The sequence below is a fragment of the Erithacus rubecula genome (genome assembly GCF_903797595.1).
Source record: "Erithacus rubecula genome assembly, chromosome: 1".
Classification (NCBI taxonomy): domain Eukaryota; kingdom Metazoa; phylum Chordata; class Aves; order Passeriformes; family Muscicapidae; genus Erithacus; species Erithacus rubecula.
In genome coordinates this window covers 48,947,767-48,973,260 of record NC_136658.1, presented here as the reverse complement: position 1 = coordinate 48,973,260, position 25,494 = coordinate 48,947,767, and the positions used below count along the sequence as shown (strand labels likewise).

The following is a 25,494-nucleotide window of genomic DNA, read 5'->3' as shown; positions in this document are numbered from 1 at the left end:
TGTGAACAGCAGCAAAAAGTCACTAAGTGCTTTTTGAGCCCGTATTTTTACAGAGCTGGTAGTTTTTGCAAAAATTTACAAATGTGCTGTAGCTTTGAGTTTTGTCATAGCTTGGTACAAGCAACTAGCAAACAGATGCTGAGTTTTGCAGCCAGATATTCATCAGTGTGTCTAAAGGGTTTATTTACATGCACTTTCATTCTGAAATCTTTATGCACATGTTGGCAGATGTACGTGTGCATGCACACAAGTATGAAAACACTTGCACACATATAAAGCACAGCCTTACATACAAAATACAGGTATGTGTGCATCCAAATGGGTAAAACCCCAATCTTCTCTGCAGAAATACTGTAAGCAGCCAAATCCTCAGTAAACTAAATAATGAAAATAGGTCTCGCCAAAGTCAATATAAAAAAGAAATTATTTTATCACTCTTCACTGTGCATTTTATGTAACAAATGAATCAGAGCAGACTTTGCAATTATAATTCTTTGATCTTTTTCTTTAAAACAAATGATGACAGCTGAAGGCAGGATCTCATGACATGCCATTAATAGTACGTTATGGACAGCATGAAGCATGAAATAAGAAAAGCATTAAAACAAAGGTGTTAAGTTTTTAAAACTGTTACAAGGAGACAAATGGATCATTACTTTGGGAATGCCCTCTGTTCTGCAGTTCTGTGCTGCAGGATTCTTCACCTCTGCTTAGAGACATGCTTTACCTAACAGCTGCAAAACATTTATCCACATAACACAGTCCTAATCTGTGTTCTCTGCAGTTCTCTACAATCTGCTGAATTTTACAGTATCCTATTCCATTCCTGGCTTCTTTGCTGGCATTACTAACAAGAGTGGAATAACTCTTTTCTGGCAGATGATGCTGATACACGGTTCATTGTGTGACACTCCCTCTCTTGGATGGACTTTTCATTTATCTGCAACAGAGAAAGATTCACATGCCTTATGGTGCACTGTAGAGAGGCATTTTACAGAAAGCTTAAGGACTGGAAGACACCTGTCTTTTGCCACGAAGACAAAGACTTTCCCCCAGTAATTCAATAGCCTTGGATATGTGGCCTCTTATACTTCTCTACCATCTGTAATAAAAGAAGTGTCTATTTATTCTCTTGCCTCAAACTCAGATAAGCTCCTGTTAAATAAAATGTCTTTCTGATGACCTCATCCAATTTGTGCATAATATTTAGGGGAAAATAGGATGTGAAGGAAATTGCTGTTAATTTTGAAACAAAATTAAATGCACTGTCAACCTTCTAGTAATATTTAGGAGTTTTTTCAATGCGTGACCCAAGAGTTAAAAAAGTGATTTCCATCAGACACCAGACATCAGTTCCCCCTGAACTATGTGTGCACTGCTTGCTGCAGGAAACCAGTAGGAACAGACAAGGTGCTATACCCTTCAAACTGGGCTGTCATTATCTTGTTTCCCATGCCACCAAGCAGTGGTTTGGGTAAGATGGAATTGGAGATTGATGCTGTGTAGTTTTGAGAGAAAGGAAAGAAATGCAAATCACACAAAGACCCATGGGTTTTTTTATTAACAACTCTTAGATCTAAGAGTTAAGGGACAATACGAGGAAGTGTTTGGTATAAACTGGAGAGCTGAGTGTGAAACAATGAAGCTGAATGTGAACAAGAGTATTTTATCTGATTCTCAAGAACATGCACAACACAGTGCAATTTATTTGGTAAGCAAATCATGAAACTACTAATCAAGGAGTATGCCCTAATGGCAAAGGGATAAATAACTTCATAATGGCAGTATTTATCTAAGAAATTAGATTCTTTCAAACACCATGAAGCTCTACAAAGCAATCACATATCAGAAACCCTTAGATGTACCACAAGTTACAATAAAGACAAAAATCCATCTTTAACTGAACAAAAATATAATCCAGAATAAACATGTCTTTAATGGCCTGTGTCTCCATGATTAAATAATTATTTTGTTCTTTAGTGTGGACAGGATTGAGATTCTTCCAGTCATCCCCTATGTTGCAGAATTATTATTTTTTAGTCATCTAGAAGAAACCATCAATCTACTATCACAACCTGCTCAGTATTTTCCCAAGCAAACGAAGTTAAGGAGCTGAAAAGAACATAAGCTAATACATGACTCATTATGCCCTTTCCAATCAGCATTTATATTTTCCTGCTTCTCCAGAAAATAAAAATAACTAAAAATTATTGAATGTTTAAACCAAGAGATCTATGGGCACATTTTGTTTTAAAAACAAATCATCCAGCATTCACTGAACGGCATATGCTTCTCTGAACATAACAAGATGTCATTTCACTGTTCATACTTTCTTTTTAGAAAAGTATGGCCTGTGGAGGCCTTCAAAACTTCCTGAGCATTTTCAAAGTATACAGTGATTACCGTAGACCAACAGAAGTCTGTTTCCAGTATTGTTTCCAACCACCTCTATCACTCCCTGAATTTGTCTCCATTCCATGAGCATCAGTGCTGGCATAGAACAGGATGAAATTTTGTCCTCAGTGGTATGGAGGAGAATAAGCCCTTTTTTAAGTTGACTTAAATGCATTTTGTGACTGTATCCAGAGCTGAGGAACAGAGCTGTCCTGTCTGCTGACACTCCTTTCTCATTTTTGGATTCTCTTAGAAGTTATCCTCCTCTATGCATACCATCCAAGTTCTCTTTTACACTACACCACATAGATATCCAGACTGTTTTATGCATCCAGGATAGCAGGACAAGAGAAAGTGCCTGAGGAGACATCTGAACACTCCTGTGTTGCTCATTGTTCCTTCAGGCAGCCTAACGTCATGACTGCAATTTTTATGAGCTGCATTTCAAAGAACAGCTTTTGTAAGCAGAACAGAATTTTCAGTTCCACTGAACCATTCACACTAAAGGAAACCACAAGTATGAGTAATAGACAATCTGGCTTTTCTTTTTTTTTTTTTTTTTGGGTAACTGGCCACTTAGTTCACAGCAGATATATTTCCAGTCCTTGATTAGACAGTCTAGCCTTCCAATAGGAATGAAGGAAGGAAAAGCTTTGTATTAAGAGATGTAACAGAGGTATTAATATTTTTCATGTTTTTCCTTGCCAGATCCTTTTCCATTTTAAAAAAGTGAGATTCATTCTTATCAAACAAAAAAGTAAGGACTGTCTTTTTATATATTGTCTTTTTTGCATTTAAGTAACTGATTTTTTAGTAAAGTTTTTCTGTCTCATTTCCATCAAGAAATGGTGGTCTTGGACATGTAAGGAGCCTGACCAAACTTATCTTAACCACAGACACAATAATTTGTTCATGAATGGAAATTCCTCTACAGATATTTGTGTAAACTAGCATTAAGCACACAAATATTTACAGGAAAAAATAAACAAATAAAAAAAGTTAAGCAATAAAGTTAGAGCAAGGGGTAAGTTGAATTTATTGGCTGTTATGTTTCCTTAGAGAAAGAGATAAATGTTTGAAATAATCAGAGTAAATATTTTCTGTTCCATGGTTTGAGTAAATATCACCAAAAGGACAGGTTTGTTCTAGTCCCATTTGTGCAACTCACTTTTGAAATGGGAAGTTGTTTAACTTGCTTTTCCAAGAGAAAATATAGAATAATAGAATGGTTTGTTTTGGAAAGGACCTTGAAAACCACTTAATTCCAATGTCTCTGCCATAGGCAGAGGCACCTTCCACTAAACCAGGGCCCCATCCAACCTGGCCTTGAACACTTCCAGGGGTGGGACATCCACAGCGAATCTGGGCAACCTGTTCCAGTGTCTCACTACCATTTAATAGGGAAAATTTCTTCCTAACGTCTATTCTAAACCAGCTCTTGTTCAGTTTAAAGCCATGACCCCTTGTATTATCATGATATCCCCTTGTGAAAATTTCCTCTCCAGCTTTCTTTCTAGCCCATTTAGGTTCTGGAAAGCTGCTCTAAGCTCAAACTGGATCCTTCTCTTCTCCAAGATGAACCTCAACTTCATAGGTCCCATTTGGACCCACTCCAACAGGTCCTTGTCTTCCATATTTTGGGAGCCCCAGAGTTGGATGCAGGGCTCCAAGCTGGGTCTCACAAGTGCAGAGACCCCACCTGAGGGTGGGATATGTAAATGGTATCTGTCTGCTTTATGTGAAAACGTGTTGCTAGGATGATGTAAGTATTATAAAAGCCTTCTGGTTTTCCTTCCTGGTTGGTAAAGGAACATGATACTACCCAGTTAATCACCATTACTTATATTACTTACTCTTATCTTTCTGTATAGAGCATGTGAGAAATAGTGAGGACAAAAAATATGTCTTAAATTTTCCTTTAACTGAAGCAGAACACACTTGACTTTGAAGGCCTTTTTTAGCTGCTGAATATCAGCCATGTTAAGTGTCTGTGAAAAGATTTCCCCACAGAGCAGATAGAATCCAGTGTACAGTGCAGCATATATCACTGTCAGAGTATGTAATTTTTCCTAATTTTTCCTTGAAAAATATGATACATATAGACAGGATTTAAAGAAAGCAGTCGTTTCTGGTCATTTCTCTATCAACTTTTAGATAGTGCTTGCTGTTCTTTTTTCTGTCTTCTCACAATTTTTTCCCTTCTGAAGCCATGGAAAACGACTTGGTCCATAGATATCATCATATTCTATTTGGAAACATTGATTTTTTTCACTCATATTTTGAACAGAGCCAAAACCAGCATGGCTTATTGTGTTTAATAGGAACAAAATCATCAACTTCATTACCAACTAATCCTGTTGTGCCAAAACATGCTCTTTTCTGTATAGTACTGTCCACAGATATCAATGCAGAAATGGGACTAACAGTTATCTCCTTCCATACACTCAGCCAGCTGGAAAAAAATTTTTTTTTTTTCAGAAAAATCTGAGAACAGGAATGAACAGTCATCTCCAAAATAAATTGTTGAAAAGATGTTTTGTGACTTTATTACGATGCCTTTCTGTCATGGCTGAGCCTGCCAAAAACAGGTGCATAGAGAGGCTACGTAGAACAGAGGCTAGACAGCATTAAAGTATTTATTAAAAAGGCCTTCAAAGGATTCACCTTGGGCAGTACAAGAGCCTGGCTGTGGCTACACCCAAGATGGATGACTGGTCTTAAGTTCTCACACTTTTTTAAAGTTTTGTTCCATTTACATACTGGGGTTAATTGTCCAATTACAGCTTCAGCTTATGAAGTTCCATCCTCCCACATTGCTCTCCTCAATTCACTGTTGTTTACACTTTTGGAGCCTGAAGCTGTAATGGTATCCTTGGTTCTCAGGATGGAAAATAATTGTTTTGTCTAACTAAACTGTGAGGAGAACTTGCTAACTTTTCATATGAAGTTCAGAGTTATATACTAATATATATATACTAATATATATATACTAATATATATACTATATATGTATATACTAATGCAGTACAGAATCTGAAAATATGAAAGCTAAAACTTAAGGCATTAATTAGACCCTGGATCATGTCCTATTCTTGGCAGATACAAGTATTAATAATGAACTTAATGTCTTCTTTAAAATGTATAGCATTGAGAAGTTATGTATTTGGGTTTGCACCATGGTGTTCAGAAAATCTGAAGTCAGTGTTACTTTTTTACAGCAATAAACTGTAGGTGCAATAGCACAGGACAGAGCCTAGCATTTCTTCCTTAATGTTCTACTGTATCTACACCCCTGTTCGTGCTTACATCTGGAAGGAACAAAAAGAGATGCAATGAAGTCAGTTTTCATGTCCCAGGGCTGGGTCAATGATGGTGACATTTCATCAATATTTGGTATTCTACTAAGAGGGGCAGCTGGATTCAGTGGATGCACACAAAGATTAGGAATTTCATGAAGGCTGGACTCCAGCACAGGCCAGTGACAGAGGAGGAGCTCAGTTGGACAAGGAGGGTGGGACAGAGCTGTGCAGAGGCTTGAATGCACAAAGCTGCTGATTTAGGCAGCTCCTAAAGAAGGGATGCAGTGTGAATAAATTCACAGCAAACTTAACCCCTAAATAAACTGGGAGGATGGAATAGCTCCCCAGAGGCCTCCAGAGCTGACTACATCTCCACATTTAGTGTTCAGGGAGCCAGGGAGGACTGTTCTACTAAGTGCTTAGAATGGAAGGAACAGGTTAAAACTCAAGGTTATAGAAAGTCAGTCCCAAAATATCTCCATACCTCCCTAATAGATTTCCTATCCATTTTTATAACATACAGCAGTCTTATGGGGCAATGGAGTTATTCATATTCATAAATCCCCATAGGATGAAACTGGAGCTGTTGGATGAATTTTGTTGTCGGTTTTTCTTTTGGAAAATGTTCATTTTAAATAATCAAAAATTTTAGAGAGAGAATTAATGCAATGGTTCCCTGGCCACTGGCCTGGAAGCTTCAGCAATGTGCAGCCAGACACCAATCTCTCTGTGGAAAATGTTCCATTTTTAATTTTTCACCATCTATTAAAAGCGTTTTTTCCTGCTGTCAAAGTTGTAATGGGAACAGACTTTTTATTTTCTGCAAAACACTGTTGTGTGTTATTATTAATATTTATGATGACTATAACCCATGAGACAAGTGGCCTCATGATGAACATTAACTTTTTGTAGTACTTTGACCTTCTCTAGAATGGGCAAACATTTTTACTCTTGACCTCCCAATCATTTAAAAGATTAGGACAAAGATAATTTGGAAGAATTAAGGAGCTCAAGTAGGAGTGCTCAAGTAGGAACATTGTAGGATTTTTGCAATGTTATCCCTATCTTATTGATTAATTCTGTTTCATCCCAATAATATAGCTAGTGCAGCTAGGCAAACAGAGAAATTGCTCTTTCCTTTCAAGAGGAATGTCAAAACAATAAATAGATTAGTTATGCCAACATCATTGATTTGTGACAGCCTTGATGTATGCAATCATTTGGGAATCAAAAATTTATCAGTAGGGGGAAATGCCCCACAGTTTTTATTTGCTGCATTGAGACTTGCTGAGAGAAAATACTATTAGGCATCTCAAAATTCTCTGCATAGTGGCAGGCTTTTAAATGCAATGAGATATCTGCAGTACATTTCCATATTAATCAATAAAATGAAAGGCAAAAATCAATTTTGTCTGTGCAACTGTGTGTGACACCTCCCTAAGAGCTGCTCCATTGGGATGGATTCATGCCAGCAAAGATGGTCATAGTTTGATTGTTTATTTATGGCAAGGAAAGGCATAAAGTCATCTTACTGGTTAAGTAGCAGGAAAGATGTTACTCATTGGATGTCTATTCAAGAACATGGCACTGGTACCTGGGAAGTATGTAATTCAGACCTTAATAGCAACTGTGGCTTCCCACATGAAACAGGGGCAATGATTTTCTTTGATTCAGAGGAAATAAAGGTTAAATTTACCAAAGAAACTGAGGATCATCCAGTTATTCTCTGAAAAGCTGATAACACTGAGAAATTTGCCAAATATATTTGGAATTAACAAATTATCATTATTGTAATTTGAAGAAATTAATAACATATGATCCTCTAGTTTCATATTCTACATCTCCTTTCCTGTACACAAAAAGAATTCAGAATAAGATTTCTGGATTATTCCCTCCTCCCTTCATTCCACATTCCTTAACATCAACATACAGAGAACACTTCAGTCAGTTATTTGCTTAATCATTTCAGCTCACTTTAGAGAGAAAAGTTCCTTTTTTGGTTTAGGGGGTGTCTTCACTTTCACAGTCTGCATCTACCCGGACCTACAGAACCATGAATTTTCCTCTCATTCCCACAGTCCTTCCAGAGCCGTGTTACGGGTTACAATGCACACATGGGATTCTACTTTTAAAGGCAGGCTGCTGAAAAGCAAAATTCTCTTCATCTCCTTCTCTATCAAGTATCTCTGCTCATATTCCAGTCCCAAAACAGAGAGCTCAATTTCCCCAAAGCAAAAAGTCTTCATCTCAAGCACCCAAACCTCCCCAAGTATATTTCACAGTTTAAAGGAATTTTAGTGTAGTCACCGTCCCCTTAGCCCACAAAAAATGTTTTCAGCTACTTATCAGTTGCATCTTTTCAATCTCCTCCCATCAGGAACTTTATCTTCATTCCACTGACCTCTGTAGACCCCATGCTTTATTTCTTCTCATTCAGGGGAGCTCAGGAGATCGAGAATCTTATCCAGGCATTAAAAAGAGTTAAAATTGTATCCAGAAGAAGAAGCCCCATGGGCAGCTGGAGGCCTCTTCTCTCAGAACGGGTCCTTCTCAGATTTTCTGTCTCAGTCTTCATATTTACTCTCCTGAACAGTAACACTAGTGTCCATTTTCACCTTACTGTTTACCACCAATCCCAGTTTATTAAAAAGAAAACATCAGAAAAGTCTGGGGTTAGGGTCCTGTGGAGTCTGTTAGAAATGTCTCTCAAGCAAAAGTTATCTCCAATATTTTCGTCATCTAGGTGGGAACCCACTGGACCCTTTTAACCCAAAGAATTTCAAAAAAATAATTGATAATCTATCACTGAAGATGCATTACATCTAGTGGTGTACAGACACTATGAAGCAGAAAAAAAATTATTCATAGAAAAGAAAAAAATAGAATGAATAGAATAGAATCAGTCTGTTAGGTTTAAACTGGGTTTTTGCAGAAGAAATTAGAGCCATAGATACCAGCACACTAAGTAGTAGCCAGATTATGAAAGATGGAGAAAAGCTTTTTACAGGAGCATGAAGTGGCAGGACAAGGGAAAGTTGATTCAAACTAGGTTTAGATTAGCTATTAGGAAAAAAATTCTTTACTATGGGGGTGGTGAGACACTGGAACAGGTTTCCCAAAGAAGTGATAGGTGCCCCATCCCTGGAAGTGTTCAAGGCCAGACTGGATGGAGCTCTGAGCAACCTGGTTAAGTGAAAGATGACCCTGCCCACAGAATGGGGTTGGAACTTTATGGATTTTAAGGTCCCTTCCAACCCAATCCATGCTATGATAAGATGCTAAGGTAAGATTCTATGCTGTGTGTAGATGAGATACTGCTAAAGGGTGAAGTCATTCTTGAAATATTTAAAAGTTTTTTGAAAGAAACTTATTATAAAACTAAAATATATGTCAATTTTCCAGAAGAGATAATGGACCAGTCACTTCTTATGTGTTAAAAAAGGTGCCATAAATTCTGTCAAGGTTGGAAAAAGCTCTACTGCACAAAATTTAGAATTAGAAGTGGGAAAGAAAACAAAAAACAGTGCAGAAATAATATTCACTGTAAATTCTGAAAATAAGGAAACATTTGAAAAATGTGTCAGGACTGACATGGGAAATATGAATTATAAATCAGTTGCGATTAAGGGGATAAGGAAATCAGATACATCAAGGGAATCAAGGAAGTTTTCTGAGTCAGGCATATGGAACAAAAAGAACCTCTGCAAAACAACATTAATGAGATCCAACTCTAAAACTTTAATTAGTTCTAGGTACCACAATACTAGAGAACTCTTTTAAAGGAAATAAAGAAAACAGGAAAAGACCGGAGGAAATGACTTATGAAAATGGAATAAGAAAATTAACATGGAAAATATGGCCAAGGACAAACTAAGACATGATAAATATCTACATATATCTGAGGGATGTAAAAAATAAGAAATAATCAAACTGCTTAAGATTTTATGAAGCAGCTTATTAGTAATAGTTTATTTAAATTAAGCAGCAGAAAAAATACACCACATGGCTGGACAAATATTCTGATAGTCATGTACAGCAGACAATGAAATAGCTTTCATTAAAAATGTCAGAAGAATGTAGCAAAGCTATTTTAAAATTTTTCTGCACAGATCTCTAGGGAACTTATACCTAGGAATTTATATCTAGGGTTGTAACTCTGCATGAGCTTTGGAATGGTTGAAAAGATCTTTGAGGTTCTAATGTCTTTGACTGTATAAAAATAATGCAAACTATATACCCAGGAGATTTTTACTAAGGATACATTTAAATGTAACAAGAAATTTCAGGCTATGATTAGCTCTTTTCAAACATTTCAGGCTATCTCATCAAGAAAGAGTCAGTAAGAAGGACTTTTTGCAGTGCTCCAAACTCTCCCTATCTTCAAAGAATTATGCACCCTACTCTGTGTTAATACAACTTTAAATTAACTATGGAAGGTAGCATCAATGGGGGTTATTTTATTTACTAATATTTTCTGTGACTGATAATGAAACCTTCTAAACCTCTCTTGACATATGGTAAGAGCAACAAGACAAAGATTTTAGAAATGTATTATGTTTTATTAATTGTTGCATGTCAAATATTCAGACAGAACGCTCAACATTTAGCAATAATGTTATCCAGAAGTCCAGTTTCAGAGGAACATCTTGCATTCAGCTACCATAGGTAGTGGAAGAATAAGAATAATAGAGAAAGATCAGCATTTTTCCTAGTCTTTGTTGCTTTCTTTTTGCATACATGAACGAAAATAAGACATGATCTAACAACATATATATAAATTATTTAGAATGCCTCAAAGTTATAGAAAGACATAGACGAATAATTTTATCTTGCCACTTTTCTCAATACATGGAAGAAAAATGTATGCTATGTGAAACACTCAAAAAAAATCTAGTGAAACTGCAGTTCATGCAACAAAACTAATTTTGATTCTATCAGATGCAAACAGATGACAATTGCTAGTCAATAACTTTTCATACAGATATTGTTATTTCTTGAGCTGCTCAACCTGAGAGACAGTTAGATACAATCCCAACAGGAGTAGTAAAAAATCCTTTTCGTTTTTTCATACTGTTGCGATTCTTTTTTCCTTTTTATTTTGAGGGAAGAGTGAGTGATATGAACTGACATGGCAACATAGTTGATCAGAAATATCAAAAAGCACACATTAATTCTTACATCTGTATATACTTAAAACATAGATAATGAAAAACTACCTCTGATATACTCTACACTTGTTTTTGAAGTTTGCCTTTTAATTAGCTGGTAATTAACCTGGCAGGGACAATTCTGGATTCCAGTCCCCCCTGAAAGAACTTGTGACATAATTTCATTAGATCATCCTTTAGATATCAACCCTTCAAGCATAAGCCAGAAAACTGGATTTACTCCTTCTTGCCTTAAATATCAATCTTTCTGTTCAGAACAGCTAAGTATTCCATAGAAATAGCTTTAAAATGAGAGTTATTGGGCACTTTAGAATAGCAGAAATGGTTAAGCTTTTACCAGCAGATAAAATTTTGAGTCTGCTCACAGCAGGAAAAGAAAAGAAATTGAAATGGGGTTTTCCATGTCTTGGTTATACTGTGTACAGCTGGGCACCTTCACCCTTCTGCACTGTTCCTTTGGAGAACTTGGTGCTCAAGGATGATGTGCAGAAATGGTAGGCTCAGAAGGGATAAGGGATTGAACAACCCACCCCAGACATTGTTCCCTGTTTTGTTCCACTGCATATGCTGGCAATGTTTACCTCCAGAAAAATCTTACCCCACATCCAGCAGTTTCTCATGTTTTGCTTGGGCAAAGACTGACAGGTCATTTGTATGCATATCTACAGAGAGAGGCTTAACTGATTGTTGTTACTTGAATAACCAAACAAAAATATTGACACCCCCTTTGCACAAGTGCAACATGAATTTTAAGAAAAGTGCCTTCACCCATGAAACAAAAGAAAACAAAAAAGCAAAAACAAACAAACAAAAATGAAACTAACAAAAAGACCACAAAACCAAAACAACAAAAAAGGCAGGATGTAGAAAATTATATTATTATGCCATTGTATAAAGTGTATGTGGAGCTTAATGATACTCAGAGAGGTAATCTATAAGGTGTCAGTTTAGCTTCATCAGGATAGAACCATACAGATTTCTAATATGAATAATAATTTGGAGAAGGGATCATGGACCCTAAGGAAAACAACACTTTTGGCATCACTGTTGTGCCTTATTCTGTTTCTCTGATGAGAGTTCTTATCACCTCCCTTAAATGTGAGTTAGAGGTTTACTTTCGTCTTCTTAAATTTTTTTTTAGTAAATCATAATCTAGCAGTAAAATTCTGGCAGAGTATTACAGGGATGTATTTCCACTGATATTTTATTTGTAAAAAGTCAATATGTACCCATATTTCACTTTTCAATTTTTAGTTTTTAATTTGTTTCATTAGTTTACCATCTAACGCTCTAAAGATTTTATGACCACTATTTATATTTAGTGTCATGATGAAAAACTCACTGAGTTTTACCTACATGACCTGTAAACACAATCCAGACCCTGCCTCCCCCTGCCCTTGGTCAGAAGGTTGGGAAGCTACCAAATATCCTGCCTTGCAGCCCAGCATATCAGCAGTTATATCCTTTTCCAAAACAGTCACTGCCACTGTCAAGGTCATAGTCAACTGCAACAGGTTGCTCACTCTGTTTAAAACTGTTTAATCTGCAATCATTGGTCTTGTCCATAGACAAATCCTTCGAAGTTTCACAAATAAAAACTTACCCTTACCTTTTTTCACCAGCAGCCTTGGGAACAAGCACTTTGCAGTTCTCCATAAGTAAGTGTTAGAGCATATACCTAGAAGAAAAAGAGAACTCTTAATAGGGAATTTAAAATAAAATCTTCCTCCTTTTTTTCCCCAAAACAAAATATACCTTACAGTTTTGTGAAGGACATGCAATTTATTATTTTACCATCCTTTATTTCCATGAAGAAACAATATTTATAGACTTCATCTATAGATTCTTTTTTGGATTCCCCTGGGGGAAGCTCAGCCACTGCTGGAATCTCACTGATAATTTTGAAGTAGAAGAACAACAATCTGCAATGAAAGGAAAAACTGACATCACAGCCAAATTAACAGAGACACTAAAAATGCCTTCCCTTATCAGCCTCCCAAATTTTCCCTAGCAGACCCTCCTTGCATTTTCTTGATGAGAGAAAGGGGCAAGAAAAAGGAGGCACTGATTGTTCTTGTGAGAACTTTGTATTTCAGCCTAGTTTTGGGGGACCTTTGACTTGTCAGAAGTCTCATAAATTCGTGTCATTGTCCCTGCTCCTTCTATTTCAATCTGGAATTCACTAGAAAGTTTTCTGGGATACCGCCCTGAAAGAAATATAAAACAAACAGGAACAGATCACTTATGGTATCAAGATAATAAGAGGGTATCTTGATGAATTTCCAAGGAAACAGAGGCAGATTCTTTTAGAAGGCAGACTTTTATTATTGGTCTATCCATTATTTTTGCCTGGAGATTCTTAGGGCTCATAAAGTTTCCATATCTTGAAATTCACACCTAGTCTTCTGAATTTTTAAGTTATACAAGAAATAACTTATCATGATGACCAGTTTTCTCCTGTGCTTGTCATTAAAATGGCACCTATAAAACAAAACAAAACAAAACAAAACAAAACAAAACAAACAAGACAAAAACAAAAACAAATAACAAAAAAAAAAGATTGCCAAAACTTTCTTATATACTGCTTAAAATGAAACAACTTCCTTCTAAAAGCCACTGACCACAATACCTGTGGCATTTCTCGATATGGACAATGGAATAAAAATTATTTAAAGAGAGCTGCTGTGCTCAGCTGGCAGAGACATGTTGGGAGCCCCTGGACCACATCTTAGGCCTAATAATTAAGTTCCCAATAGCTACCATTTGAGATGATTGAGAAATCATTAAGCCCACTAAGCTTTTGTCCAGTTCAAGGGTCTGTTCTTGAGAATTAAGATTGCAAGACTAAAGCATCTAAATTTTCTGAACTTCATTTTGAAATCTTTTCAGCATCTCATGTAATAATATTCACAACATTTTTAGAAGGAAAAAAAAGGACTTGGGACTTCAGTGTTGTGTTTGTTGTTAAACAATTTTAGATTTGAAGAGCTACAGTCTGGTGAGAACCATTACAACATTTTGACTCTCTCATAAATCTCAGATTATTACATTTATTCTGATTTTCACTATATTCAACCTAACAGCTTCCATTTCACTCAATTGCACAAGGTACCTGGTGTGTATGTGTTCATATGGAACTGTACAAGTGAATAATAAAGTTTATCACTGTAGTGAGAGTTAGGGTTGGCAAAAAAGAGAATTCAACCTAATGACCTGTGGAAATATTTTCCAAGAGAGCAATTCAGCTTAAACTCTATTCAGTGTTTCTTCCTACAAGTCACTGTTATGGATGAAAAATTCAGTCTTAGTTTAAATCTGAGGCCTAACTCAAAAAAATTTATAGTATGAAGCTAGTTAAATACAGAGGTGAGTTTGTTACCAAGAGGCCTGAATATTCACAATAATAATAATACCTTGTTCTTCCAGGCTTGTTCTTCTCTCAGTCTATGGCTGTCAGGCATCATCTGGATATGTTTGATTTAGTTAGGAGCAGCATGATGGTTAGAAAAATAGTAAAAGGAAGAGTCCAGTCAGACAGAGGCTAAGAAAATAATTTTGGCATTCTTAGAAGTGGCACTTGTTAATCCTCTTTTGCTAGACTGAGCTTGTAGTACTCCTACCAGAAGAAGACAAGAATAACCCAGCAGCCTGGTCACTGCTAAGTCAGCCATGAACCACAAAGCTGCTGAAACTGAAGTAAAATGAGTCCTCAAACATTAATTTTCCATTTGTGCAAGAACTCATCTGAACTGTGCATCTGTCCAAAACTTCTAGTCTGAGCTGATCTCTAAAATGAGCTTTAATTGGAAGCACAACTTGTGTCAGCCTCAGAAATAATGTTGAAGGAGGAACATGTTTTACTTCAGCCCTTCAAGCATCTCTTGTCACAGCCTTTAATCCATTTCTCAGACTTTTCAAATATATCCCTGCCTTTACTTCAACATTAATCTTATCCAACATCCTAACCCCAAAATGGAAATACAGACTGCTGATATAAAGATGTATCTGTCATCAATAAAGGTGTGGGTGTTTCAAATTCTATTTTTCCCTTAAGCCCTTGCTCCCCAGGCATATCCTTAAGATCCAACTAAATACAAGATCACAAGGCTCTAATGTCAAGTGTCACTGTTGGCTCATAGCTTCTCACTGCTTAAGGGTAGCTTCTCCACAGACTTAAGTGATGAATTGCTGCCTGGAGTGGTCCAGATTCATTCCAAGTCAGAGAAGGAGACAGAAATTAAAGAATATAGACAAGCAGGATTTACAGCTTGATTTTTCTTTCTTCTTTTTTTTTCTTTTCTCTCATTTTCTTCCTTTCCTTTATAGAGACCAATAGCATAAAGCAATAGCCCATGTGATTGAAATATAAACTTGACTCTAACCTAACTGGAACCCTGGCTCTTGAAAGCATCATCAGATCTATACCATACTAAATCAAAGAAGCTCAACATGACAAAAAGCTCACCTTGGGCAGACAGGAATTATCCACATTCCTCAGCCTTTGCCCACTTCCTTGACAATGACTAATAGACATACATATAGATAGGTAGGTAGGTAGATAGATAGATAGATAGATAGATAGATAGATAGATAGATAGATAGATAGATAGATAGAAACATACATACATATAGATATATGATATGGATATAGATATATATAGAAATGTATATATAAAAACTAAGTCTATGGATAGGCTTAAGATTCAGAAAATATAAGCTGATTAGCTGAAGGGTATCTTTCTAAAGATACAAACTAAGCCAGAAAAAGATTTTTAGTTTGCATCTCCTAGAGATATTAATTTTGGAGTTGAAGGCACTTTGCTTGAAGAAAATTTTTTAATTAAAATGGTTGTTCTTGTTCAGTTAAAAGGGATGCATTTTTCTCTTCTGCCACATAGCTGAGATTTCACTTCAAGACTGAATTCATAACTAGTGCTCCATGACATCAGAAGAAGCAACAAGTAGACTCAAGCCACTACCAATTCTCACAAGAGATCTCCAACAATTATGTATTTACTGAACTCTACCACAGTCCCTGAACAGTGCCTGAACATATACTAGGGCTTTGCACTAGACTTTTCCAACCTTCTAATTGCCAAAAAAATGTGTACTCATTTAAGAGGCACCTGTCATTAATTTAAAATGTAGTCTACTCCTACAAAAAAATAAAAAAAAAAGTCTAGCTTTTAACTGTTTTATGCAGTAACCCTAATTTTAACCCTGAAGTAAGCTACCAAAATCCATCCACCAAAACCTGTGCCCTAACAATGCCCTAGTACAGGTTGTGGCACCTAGGAGTTAAGCTGATTATGTTGCCCACGAGGTACTAAAGCATAAATGTTTTATACAAGTCATTCTGAACATGAGGAAGAAAATATTTCATAGGACTCCACACTCTTCTAATTTTTTTTTTTTTTTTTTTTGCATGTGGAAAACACACTAACTTACTGCAGTAATCTGTCTGTGCGTGCATGTGTGTATGTATATGTGTGTCTTTGTGTGTATGAAAACTGTTTTCTCTCTCAGAGGTAGTTCTTATTTTCACCATTTCCCACTGGAAATGGTACAAACTAGAGAATTTTGAAATAATGTGCAGGCAAAATAACACCTCTGCTTGAAACCAATTTCCTATCATCTCATCATTTCTCACAGTCAGCAACAAGTGCTATACACCTCACTCCAAATAACTGGCATTGCACTCTTTCCAGCCTAGGAGTACTGTGAAATATTAGATGCAAATTTGCAAAAGTGCTTAGGTGCTACATGCCAAGCAATTCCAGTTTCAATGGGATTTCTAGGTATGCACTGACAGCTTGTAAACAACATAATGCAGTCCTAGGGTAAGGCTAGAGCGAGACACCAGCCACTTCTTCCCATGCCTCCATACATGCCCATGTGCTTTTATGGGGAAGGAGAAGATGTCCATGCTGGAGCAAACCTCTGTGACTCGCAGCCATGTGTGTAGCAAACAAGCACTGCTGTCAGATTTTTGGGGAGCTCCATGCCTTCTCCACACAGCTGCTGTGGGACTGGTGCTTACAGCAGAAAAGCAAGCATGGGTCTGTTTCGGAAGGAAGTCTGCTTGGTACTTTTTGGAGCTTAAGTCTGATGTATAAAGAAGAGAGCATGTGAAGATTTTTGTTTATTGTGTTGAAGTTAGAAGTTTTACAATCTGCTTATAGCTAATTAGTTGCTGAAAATTTTAAATGCAACATAGGAGACAGGGATCTAATATGATGTTCAAAGGATACATTGTAAATCCAGTTTATCGAGTGGCTATTGCCACATAAATTAAGAATTTGTCTCTGCATATAGACACATATATATCTGATTCATGGCAAAACCTTTTTCATTGCCATGAATTTCAGTTCAGTTCAGTTGTTTGCTTTTACTTGTTAATGAACATCGAAAGATTAAATTATTTTGCACAGGGGCTCTAATGGAAGTCAAGCAAACTTTTTTGTTTTCATCCAAAACATACAAACAATATGTGTTTTTGCATACAACTTACAACCATGTTTTGAAAATGTAGCAAAGCAAACATGTTTTATACCTATAGACTATGGCAGAAATCCAATATTCCTCTGCTGTTCATATTGCAAGAAAATGAGATCATTAAGGTCAGAAAAAACAGCTACTATAATTATAACACCCTGATATATCATATCAAAATTTTGATAATCTCAGACAAACTGTAAGGATTCATTTGTATCATCCTGCTTTTTCTTGGGAAGGAGATTACATAAATAAACTCCAGAGTCCTGGCTGCTTCAAGAAGCCATGTAAAATAATTTTACCCCAAGCTCAATATTGCTATGGCAACTAATATTAATCTAACTTTTAAAGTCTTTATTCCTCGTTTTGTCGTGGCAGCAGTAGGGGAAGGCATTTTTGAGAGCTAGGAAGCTGCCCTGCAGGCTTCACAGTGCTGCTGTCACACATCCCCCAGATTCCTGGTGAGGAGAGCATCCACACCTACATCTGGCAGTGGTGGTCTGCCTGAGGACCCAAAGGTGTCCCTTCTTTAAGGGAATGGCTGCTTTGTGTTTTAACAGATGCTATGCTTCTGGTAGCGGAGAGATTAGAGGGACCATTCAACATTGAATCAGTCATGGATCCTATTGATGTCAAGATTTCTGAAGCCATCATGAACATGCAAGAAAACAGCATGCAGGTGTCAGCAAAGGTACTGTGTGAGTCGTGCCTTCTCTGTTGTTGAATGTCACAAGTGGGGGGAAAAACATCTCCACTAATTTTTCTGTCTAGACTTTAAGGAAGGTTGTCCAGACTACCAGAAATTACTTTTGTTTGTTCAACAGCTCACCAGACTGCCTTTGAATTCCTCATCTAGTTAAACAAGTTTGAATCTTTCAAAAGGAAGGGGAAGGGAGAAAGCTACCATTTATTAAACTTCAAATTAATAGCTGTAAGAGATTTAAAGAAAACAGAGAGTGCTGAAAACCAGCAGTAACTCTGTAAGCATTATCCTGCAGAATACACTTGGTAACTTCCACTCGTGTCTCATCTGTGATTCTCCATATTAGCTTCCAAACACATTTTGATTTATCTAGGTCAGACTGAAGCACAATATGTTTCAGGTGAATGGACAAGATGTTCTGTTTAACCTCCTTTAATAACCACTCTAGGGAAATACTACACTGGCCGGTCTCTGATTATCAGATCTCAGTTTGACAGAGTTTTGTCTGGACTCTGACACAAAGATAAACAGAGCTAATGATACCAGCTTCCTCCTTTCCATTTTTAATGTGTGTGTGCATGCACAGATCACCACCACCTCTGAACCTCGTGTTAATAAGATTCTTCTAATTCAGTAGCAGGTGCTGTCAAGACAATAGTCAACAATTAATGGCTTTGCCTTAATATTCATCAGTGCACTGTGGCTGAAATTCTAAAGTCAACAGGTTTGCCAAGCCATCTGCATTAGGAGCTTCTATCTCCCCTTTAGCTCCCAGTACTCAGGTGCTGGCCAGACTGCCATCTAAGTCAGTGGTTTTCCATTGCTTGGAAGGAAGCTGCTGTAACTGGGAAAAATAGTGGGGACAAAAAGCAGGAGCCTGAGGTTTACATTCTTCCTGTCAACCCAAAATTAGATGCTTTTTATGGCCCCAGTGCTGCAGGTTGCTAAAAGTTTCCTTCAATATGCCTTTTGCTTTCAACCTACATGATGTTTCTTGGATTTTAAGAGCAGTCTACATCCTGCAGGATGAGACTTTATTCTGGCACAAGTGATCAAAGTGTTTTAACAGCCAAATTCTCTCAAATATTTTGGTAATTAAAGTCTAGCTTCAGCAAACTCAGCCCTTACCTCAAAAAAGAAACAAAAAATATTTTCACTTAAAACTCACCCAAGGCCCAGGTGTATTTTATTTTCTTTTTTACTTGTTTGATTTTCAAAGCTGTTCCATTAGCTGGAAAGCTGCATCCCCTGCAAGAGTCCAATGATGTTTTGGCATGAGCTCCTCTCACTGTTTGTTTGTAGCAGAGCAGACTGTTTCTCCTGTCCCTCAAAAATGTTTTGTTTGCTGTAAAGATTAATAGCAATGACATTTACAATGCAAAACTTTTTCCTCTAAGAAAACTTTAGACAATTTGTTTTAATCTTGCAGAATAGAAATTATCAACAAAATTTATTTAATCATATTTTTATAGATAACAAAGCTGTCTATCCTTGAAGCACCTCTGTATATTCTCTATAGACCATTATTCTCCTGAAATGAGATTTCCTTGATTTCCCAGATTATATCCATCATTTTTGATGTAACGTGGAAATGCTTTACCCCTTAATAAAAAGCATAGGCTTTAGGTGTAATGCTGTCCTCCTCTATGCCAGGCTGCAGACCAGCAGAGATGATATGCAAGCAGACTTTGAATCTGTCCTCTGTCATCTAATTTTTCCCCCTTACACATATTGACCACTTAGAGCTTTGGTGAGAATGACAGATACCTCACCAGATGTAATGGAGTGCATGGGATGCAATTGCAGACCTGATGTGGGAGAAAAGCCACTCTCATCAATTATTCTGAGATGCCCCTCAGAAAGCTTCAAGCAGGGTGCTGAAATTTTGCTCTTTTCTATTTTCTCATTCTTCAGACAATTTTGCACCTTTTATTTGACTGTACCTGCTGAAAAATGTGGGGACTAGGAATCATAGTTTTTTTTTCCACAAGTCAGTCAGTTGTCTTTTTACAATGGAAAAATGATGATGCAGTAATAATATTATGCCTGCAACACCCACATACATATAGATGCTTTTCACCACTGACATGCAGCCTTTTCTACCTAAAAATCTGATTGATGTCTGAGAGAAGATTCTATGCTGTATTCAGTAGAATTTTTGGCCATGTTATATAATTTTGGTTCTCTTTTAAAAGGAGTGGAAAAAAATGAAAGCAAAAGTTTCTTCCTCAAGGAGCTCTCAGTTACTTCATCCTCTTTGTAGGCAGAAGAACCAGACTTTACTTAATCCAAAATCCAGCACCCCTGTTTCAAAAAGATATATAAAATTTCCCTATTCCAAAAGTCTAAGAAAAAGCCAATGACTTAACAATTAATCAGTGCAGACAGTCAAGGCCTATTGCTTAAGTTCACTCCTTGTCTTTCATTTCCTTAGAAGACACAAACCCTCTGTCTTCCTTTTCTGATGGCTGCACGTCAATACTGAGACAGGGAATTATAGATACCACATGTACCTCTTCTATCTTTGTCTTGCTGACCAAGGACATTCAGACTCAGACACATTCCAGTATGTTTCACTTCAGAAAACAGCATTTCTGTGCCCCAGCCATTAACTTTTCTTCTTTGTGTGGTGATTATAGTTGATTCTTCTAGCACAGTTGACATTAAACATGAGCTATTATTATGTTAAGATCCTTCAATTCATGCTGAGGCTGCAACCTTTCTCTGTTTTCTTGTATTTCTCAGCAGTTCATATTCAGCACTGGCTGCCTAGGAAGTCTGACCACAAATCTCTAGGTTTCTTGGCTGCTCACCTGCACAACTGTCATATCCCTTAATGACAGGCACACACAGTCCTAATTTTGCCTCAGGGAAAGTCCCATTCCTGACAGCTGTGACAACTGGAGATGCTTGTCAGAAAACTGCAATGGTATAGGAAGTCACACCCCAAGGCCCAAGGCCTTTCTGCTAGTATGATTTTTGTGCTCTGAATGTGCCCAAATTTTCCCTTCTCCAAGAGAAGACAGGTACTGATGATCATCCAAACTAGTTTCCATAGATTCATCATCTAACACCTGCAGCCATTCTTACAGAATACCTTCCCCAAACCACAGAGTGCAAAGCAATGAGCCTGGGCTGCCTGAGATGCCTCCCAAGACATCAGCACCTTTTAAGAACAGGCTTTGTGGGCTGGTTCTAATGTTTCCTGAAGGTTGCCTCTGGCAGAGGTCAGGGTGCAGTAGATTTACCTTGAATTTCTGCTTATAATAGCTGAGACAGGATATCCTCCTTATTGAAATCTCTTTGTTATTCTCCATTGACACCTTTTTGGTATTTGAACAATGTAATAACAAATTCAGTGCTCAGCAACATGTTGATTATTCCTCAGGCAAAATTTTTACATTTTGTGCATTGTTTCCCAAGGTTCAACTCATATCCAGGTTGTAGTCATAGCATACATTTACCTTATTTTCATTCTCATTCTCCCTGAAGTAATTCAGGTAGTCAAATTCAGAGTCATAACATATAAATGTTCATTTCAATCTCGGCCAAAACAAGCATGTTTTGAGAGCCTTCACAGTTTTCCCACAAGGCTGTCAGTACCAACACCTTTGATTCCTGCTTCAAGTCAAAAAGTAAATGCTACATCTGCTCCATTTTAAAACAAGAATGTTTACTAGTTGATATCTGCAGAGATTGCTCAATCACAAGTGGAGGAAAACTCAAAAAACAGAACAAGAGATGTTATAACATCCTTTTTTTATTTCCAAACTGGAAAAAAAATCCTAATCTGGTTGCATCAGCATAATCCTGTCTCCATTTCTGCTCAAAACACAATTTATTGAGTTATTTTCTGCTACAGTCTGATCCTGTACAGGTATGTTAGACTGCTGTAAGAGCCATTTGGCTGCCATGACCAGATTTTTCCGCTTTCATACAGTCTATCCCATAAGTGAGTTTCCCCTTAGTAAGTCTTAAATCTTCTTTTATCTGAGTTGATGGATGTGGCATTTTAACCTATAAATATATGTTCCTTCTCAGCAATTACTTCAGCTAAATGGATGAATGAGCTCCATGACATAGCAGACTACCTATGCATTATTTATAAGGAGGATATCTTCACAGAACTACATCCAAGGTTCTTCTTAAAATAGTTCACAAGCTTCATATTAAGAAAACCTCTTCATTTATCTGTGTTCTTTCCAGAGTTCTGTGCAGGAAAAATATAATGGCATTTCAGGTAAAAAATCAATACTATTCTATCTGAAGAGTCAATGGAGCAGAATCATATAGAGACACTCAGCTGGAAACACTGAGCACTAGCACATGGCTAAATAACAGTATGACCCAAGGCTTCACAGAGAACAAACTATGTCTTCCACAAAAATTCTGAACTTCAAATTCTTCTGGGAAAAGGGCTCTTTTTTTCTACAGTATCTACATCCTAGGCCTGAAGTAGATACTTCCATTTAGTCAGCTCAAGAGATTTAATTCTTCACTGGCTCTGTTGCCTTGCTCTCATGGCTTGGTTCATATCCCTGACCACAGAGATTTGGTCCATTTGAGCTTTAACTGCAGTTCACTGGGGAATGGGTTCATGCTATAAAATCTTAATAGGTGTCTCAGATATCCCAGAACATCCCAAACTACGGTAGATGCTGATGAGAGAGAAACAGAAGGAAGGTTTTGATCTCCCCTATCATAGATGTATAGCTTAAATGTAGACACATACATGATGACAGCTAAATTTAGTTTCTTAATTTCAAATGGAATCTGTCCTCGAAATTCAGAAGAAACGGATTGCACCAATTATATATAAAATACAAGTTTTTAAAGAGTGGGTTTATGCTACCAATTCACAGCAGGTGTAATGAAACACCTGAATATTTTTCCTGAAATTGTTCAATGCCTCTGAGTATCATTGTAAAGGAAATAATTCATGTGCTTCTTCTTAGGAAGCATTTGTCAATATCAGTTATCATATTTACATTTTGTCTTCTGTCAATTAATACCAGGATGCAAATTTTAACATGTCTCTTTTGCACTCAAAGTTCAGTTACTGAATATTGTATCCTCTCTGCATTTCTGTTAGGCCATTTAAAAAGCAAGTTCTTTTTCTGTGATGTAAATATTACTGTCTACTTTCCATCTCTGTTATTGTCTGACTGAATATAAATTTGTTTGTATAAAACCACTTGCTGCAACTATTTGCAGAAGATAAATGCCACAAAGTCCCTGTTGGGTTTTTTCAGTACATCATAAGAAAGATAAAATATAAATTATGTAGACTTGCAGTTGCAGCACATGGTCATACAAGTAGCCTAACAATGAGACACTGGGACATTTAAGGATATGTGCCCTCACTTTCCTTTCTCCTGAGAATCTGGTTGTATGTTTCGAATAATTGTAGCTTGCTCTGTAGGCAAATACCCAGTTGCTTAATTGAGTAAATGGGATTTCATAGATATCTAAATAAACATTTATGTTTTCAGTGCATAACTTATCTTGAGTCATAGGAAACTGTAGTAAACTTTTCTAAGTATAGTTCATGCTCTTAACATACAAATTTCACCCTTTAAATTGTGTGCTATCCTACACAATCACGTGCAAATCTTGAATATTAATGTTAGTTGAATTTTCTTCACAGAGGAAAAATAAGATTCTTTCCCAATGAAAGGTCTAGAGCTTTACAAGCTAAAATAATTTTTCTTGGTTGATTAATTTATTGTCCAATAGTCCCTAGGACTAGTGAGACTTGAAACTCTTAAAACCGATATTCTTAAACCAGAACAAACAGTATTCCACTCATAAACTAAAAATCCCAATGGCCATACAACAGCTGACCTGATGGACTTTGACCCAAAGCAGAATCGATGATTGGACATATATTTAGTATGAATCAGCTTCTTTCAATGAATTTTGAATCATTTGGGACCTCTAACATCAGGAAACCTAACTGGGAGCCAATTTAATGTACACTGAAAGAAGGAGAAGTTGCACCACAGAACTTGGGTCACTCTTCCACAGGGTGCAGTCCTTCAGTCAGTCTTCTCCAACGTGGGTCCCTCCATGGGGTCACAAGTCCTACAGGAATCCTGCTCCAGTGTGGGCTATTCTCTCCACAGGTCTGCAGGTCCCTGCCAGAACCCTGCTCCAGCACAGGCTTCTCATGGATCTCACAGCCTCCTCTCAGCACCCACCTGCTCTTGTGTGGGTCTGTTCCATGGGCTGAGGGTGAATCTCTGTGTCCCCATGGATCTCACAACCTCCTCTCAGCACTCACCTGCTCTGCTGTGGGTCTGTTCCAGGAGCTGAGGGTGGATCTCTGTATCCCCATGGATCTCACAGCCTCCTCTCAGGCACTCACCTGCTCTGCTGTGGGTCTGTTCCAGGAGCTGAGGGTGGATCTCTGTATCCCCATGGATCTCCATGGGCTGAGGGTAGATCTCTGTGTCCCCATGGATCTCCATGGGCTGAGGGTGGGTCTCTGTGTCCCCATGGATCTCCATGGGCTGAGGGTAGATCTCTGTGTCCCCATGGATCTCCATGAGCTGAGGGTGGGTCTCTGTATCCCCATGGACCTCCATGGGCTGAGGGTGGGTCTCTGTGTCCCCATGGATCTCCATGGGCTGAGGGTGGGTCTCTGTGTCCCCATGGATTTCCATGGGCTGCAGGGCACAGCTGCCTCACCATGGGCTGCACCATGGGCTGCAGGGGAATCATCTCCAGAGCCTGGAGCATCTCCTGTCCCTCCTTCTGCACTGACCTTGGTGTCTGCAGAGTTGTTTCTCTCACATATTCTCACCTTGCTCTTCTCTGGCCACAGTTTCATCTGCACAATGACGTTTTTTTCCTTCTCAAATACGTTATCACAGAGACATTACTATCATTTCTTATCAGCCCAGCCTTGGCCAGCAGAGTGTCTGTCCTGCAGCTGGCTGGCATTGGTTCTGCTGGACATGGGGGAAGTTGCCAGCAGCTTCTCACAGAAGCCACCCCTGTAGTCCCCCATTACCAAAACCTGGCCACAAAAACCAACACAGCCACACAAAAAAGAGTAATTGGGTCCTACAATCAAAACACAGCATCTGCATCCTTTTCACCCCCACAAAGATAATTTAAACAAAGATCATTTAAAGATCATTAAAAGTCTGGATATGGCATTATGGTTTTATATAATATATCTTACGAGAAAATCTGACATTTAATTTTTTTTCTTTTGAATGGAGGTAAAATGATGAAACAGTCAAAATACAATGGTCACAAAGCCAGAAGGTTCTAAAATTGAAAAAGTTGGTATGAAGGCACACACTACAATTCTGCTTCAGGAGAGCACTTGAAAATTTTAACTCTGTAGATATTCTACCTCTTTTCAGACGTACAAAAATGCCACTGGGAAATAAGCTTGATATCCAGTAGTCAAAAATGTCCTCTG

General features: G+C 37.6%; 1 protein-coding gene across 1 annotated transcript in view; it reads left to right on the top strand.

The window, feature by feature from the left end:
- The window catches only part of GPC6 (glypican 6), a gene marked incomplete at its 5' end in the record, with an annotated part of 711,546 nt that overhangs the window by 628,044 nt on the left and 58,008 nt on the right, over positions 1-25,494 (top strand). Inside the window, one exon of the mRNA XM_079307108.1 lies at positions 17,917-18,047. Within this exon, the coding sequence (XP_079163234.1) occupies positions 17,917-18,047 (131 nt within the window). The remainder of the gene's footprint in view (positions 1-17,916; positions 18,048-25,494) is intronic.